Source organism: Salvelinus namaycush, chromosome 18, assembly GCF_016432855.1.
Source record: "Salvelinus namaycush isolate Seneca chromosome 18, SaNama_1.0, whole genome shotgun sequence".
Lineage (NCBI taxonomy): Eukaryota > Metazoa > Chordata > Actinopteri > Salmoniformes > Salmonidae > Salvelinus > Salvelinus namaycush.
Window position 1 is genome coordinate 40,386,950 of NC_052324.1, and position 2,093 is coordinate 40,389,042.

General features: G+C 37.8%; 1 protein-coding gene across 1 annotated transcript; it reads right to left on the reverse strand.

Annotated features, from left to right (window-relative positions):
* Window positions 1-312: 312 nt before the first annotated feature.
* Window positions 313-1,567, reverse strand: LOC120063433 (C-X-C motif chemokine 13-like). Its single transcript, XM_039013803.1, has 4 exons — window positions 1,450-1,567; window positions 1,111-1,246; window positions 688-768; window positions 313-598 (listed from the first exon to the last, which is right to left on the reverse strand). Exons 1-4 carry the CDS (start codon window positions 1,511-1,513, stop codon window positions 523-525), a joined length of 357 nt encoding a protein of 118 aa, XP_038869731.1. The 5' UTR covers window positions 1,514-1,567; the 3' UTR covers window positions 313-522.
* Window positions 1,568-2,093: the final 526 nt, after the last annotated feature.

The window sequence follows — 2,093 nt, forward strand, 5'->3', positions numbered from 1 at the left end:
AGTAGACGCTGTAGTGTTTGGGCAAGAAACAAGGCCTAAACTATGACCAGGAAGTTTGAGAATGACCTATGCTCCCCCAAAGAGGAAAAGGGTTTAAGTTGAGTAAACTACGACCACCCAGGTCCCACCTCCTGCTGGGAGTGGAATCTGTCAACCAATCGGAGGTGGAGGTGCTAACTTTTGTATTACTCTGAAAACAGTGTTTAATTTTATGGATTTATTTGGGGTAATAATGTTCACATAAAAATAAAATATACACGCTCATCAGCAATTGTATAATTGTCCCCCCTCCTCAGGCAATAAAATTGTCATTTAAAAAAAGTATGTCTTGTACATCTTTATTTTTCTGTGTTTAGAGACAGTACATTATAAAGACATTAAATAATAACACATACGTACAGAGATAATTTCAGAGAAACTAAATTATTTGGTATTACAATATTACAAATGAATGCATTGGTATTAGGTAGACGTGTATTGTGTTCATTCCATTTGGCTCCAGATTGAATGATGTGATGATGTTTACTGTAGCTGTTCCACTATCATGTTGATGCCATCCGTAGTGGTTGAGATGGGGACACCTGCACTTCCCTTGTTACTGTTGAAAGAGATGGTCTGTGTTTAAAAAAAAAAAAAAAAAAAGTTACAGTCAACAAAAGTGTGTGTTGGTGCGTGTGTTGTATTTACCTTTTTAACAGGGAAATGACCTTGTTGATCCATCTTGCCTCTGGATTCACACAGACGATGGTCTTGTCCTTCTTGGTTACGCTGATGAATGGAGAGGATACATTACAGCCAAGGAGAAGTCGAACTACCATAGAGAAATATATATATATATTTCTCTATCTGAGCTTTGCCATGAAAATTGCATTTATTGTAGCCTGTTGTAGGTTGTGTGAAGTGAGAGACTTGAACTCTTCAGTGACTTCTAATGGGTTTGGATGTAAGACAGTAATGTGACATTTTTTTTTTCTTCTTCCTTACACTACTTCCTGTCTCCCATACTTTTCATGCATGCATTTGAAAACTGCTGTTTAGTGCTTCACCCAAGCCCAGTGACTCCATGGTTTCATTAGAATATGTTGACATAGTGACATTCTGTTGACTCACATGATCTCAATGCGACTACAGTGGGCTCCTGCAGGTAAGATCTCCAACTTGTGAAACCGCATCGGAGAGATGAAGGCAGAGGACGTCCGGATGCAGCGACACGCCACACGTGGAGCAAAGCCACTCATAGGAAACGCTGCAGGGAAGAAGAGGAAGACCGTAATAGGTCAAGTAAATGCAGGTCAAGTCAAATCCTTAAAACCAACTGATAGATTAACTTTAAAGGGAACAGTTTGTTATGAAAAACATTCATACGCTACGTTTTAGGTTCTATTGCAATAAAAAGAAAATGTTTACTGCAAACTATTTGAGCAGCTTTTTAACAGAACTGTATCTCACCGTGAAGAGCAGCAAAGCAGCAGAGAGTCAGGACGACCAACAAGTAGTGTGGATTAAAGGGCATCTTGAGTCTGGGGTCGGCTGAGGTTTAAAGATCAAGATCGAAGTGCTCTGAGAGTGAGTGATGGAATTCATTTGCATTCTGGGTTTATATTGCCGCAAATGAGGAAATAATTAAATAAGGAAGTGTGTTGGGGAATCCCTCATCACAAAAATAACGGATTCATTGGATTTACCGACATCAATCTATTTGAGTCGGTGTTGGTGGGTGTACCTAATATTGCAGATGTAAGCTTTTTTTTTACACTGCAAAGCATGAAAATGTTACCTAGATGTGTAATCTTGTATTGAGATGCTTAAATGAAATGTACTTGTTTTGAGTTGATTTAGCCTACCCATTTTCTTTTTAAGGTTGATTACACTTGATTTCACATGCAGAAAATGCTTTAAGATCTGCAGTGATTTTATCAAAAATCTAGGTAAGATTTGCATTTTTGGCAGTGTAATTAAAGTACCATTTCAATTACAATCGGATTTTTGCAGTAAATCAAATTCTACTTTCCTACATTAACCTTCAGTTCTACTGTAACTTTATAATGAAACATCAAACTAAACCGAAGCTGTCTTCATATCAGAAACATCTA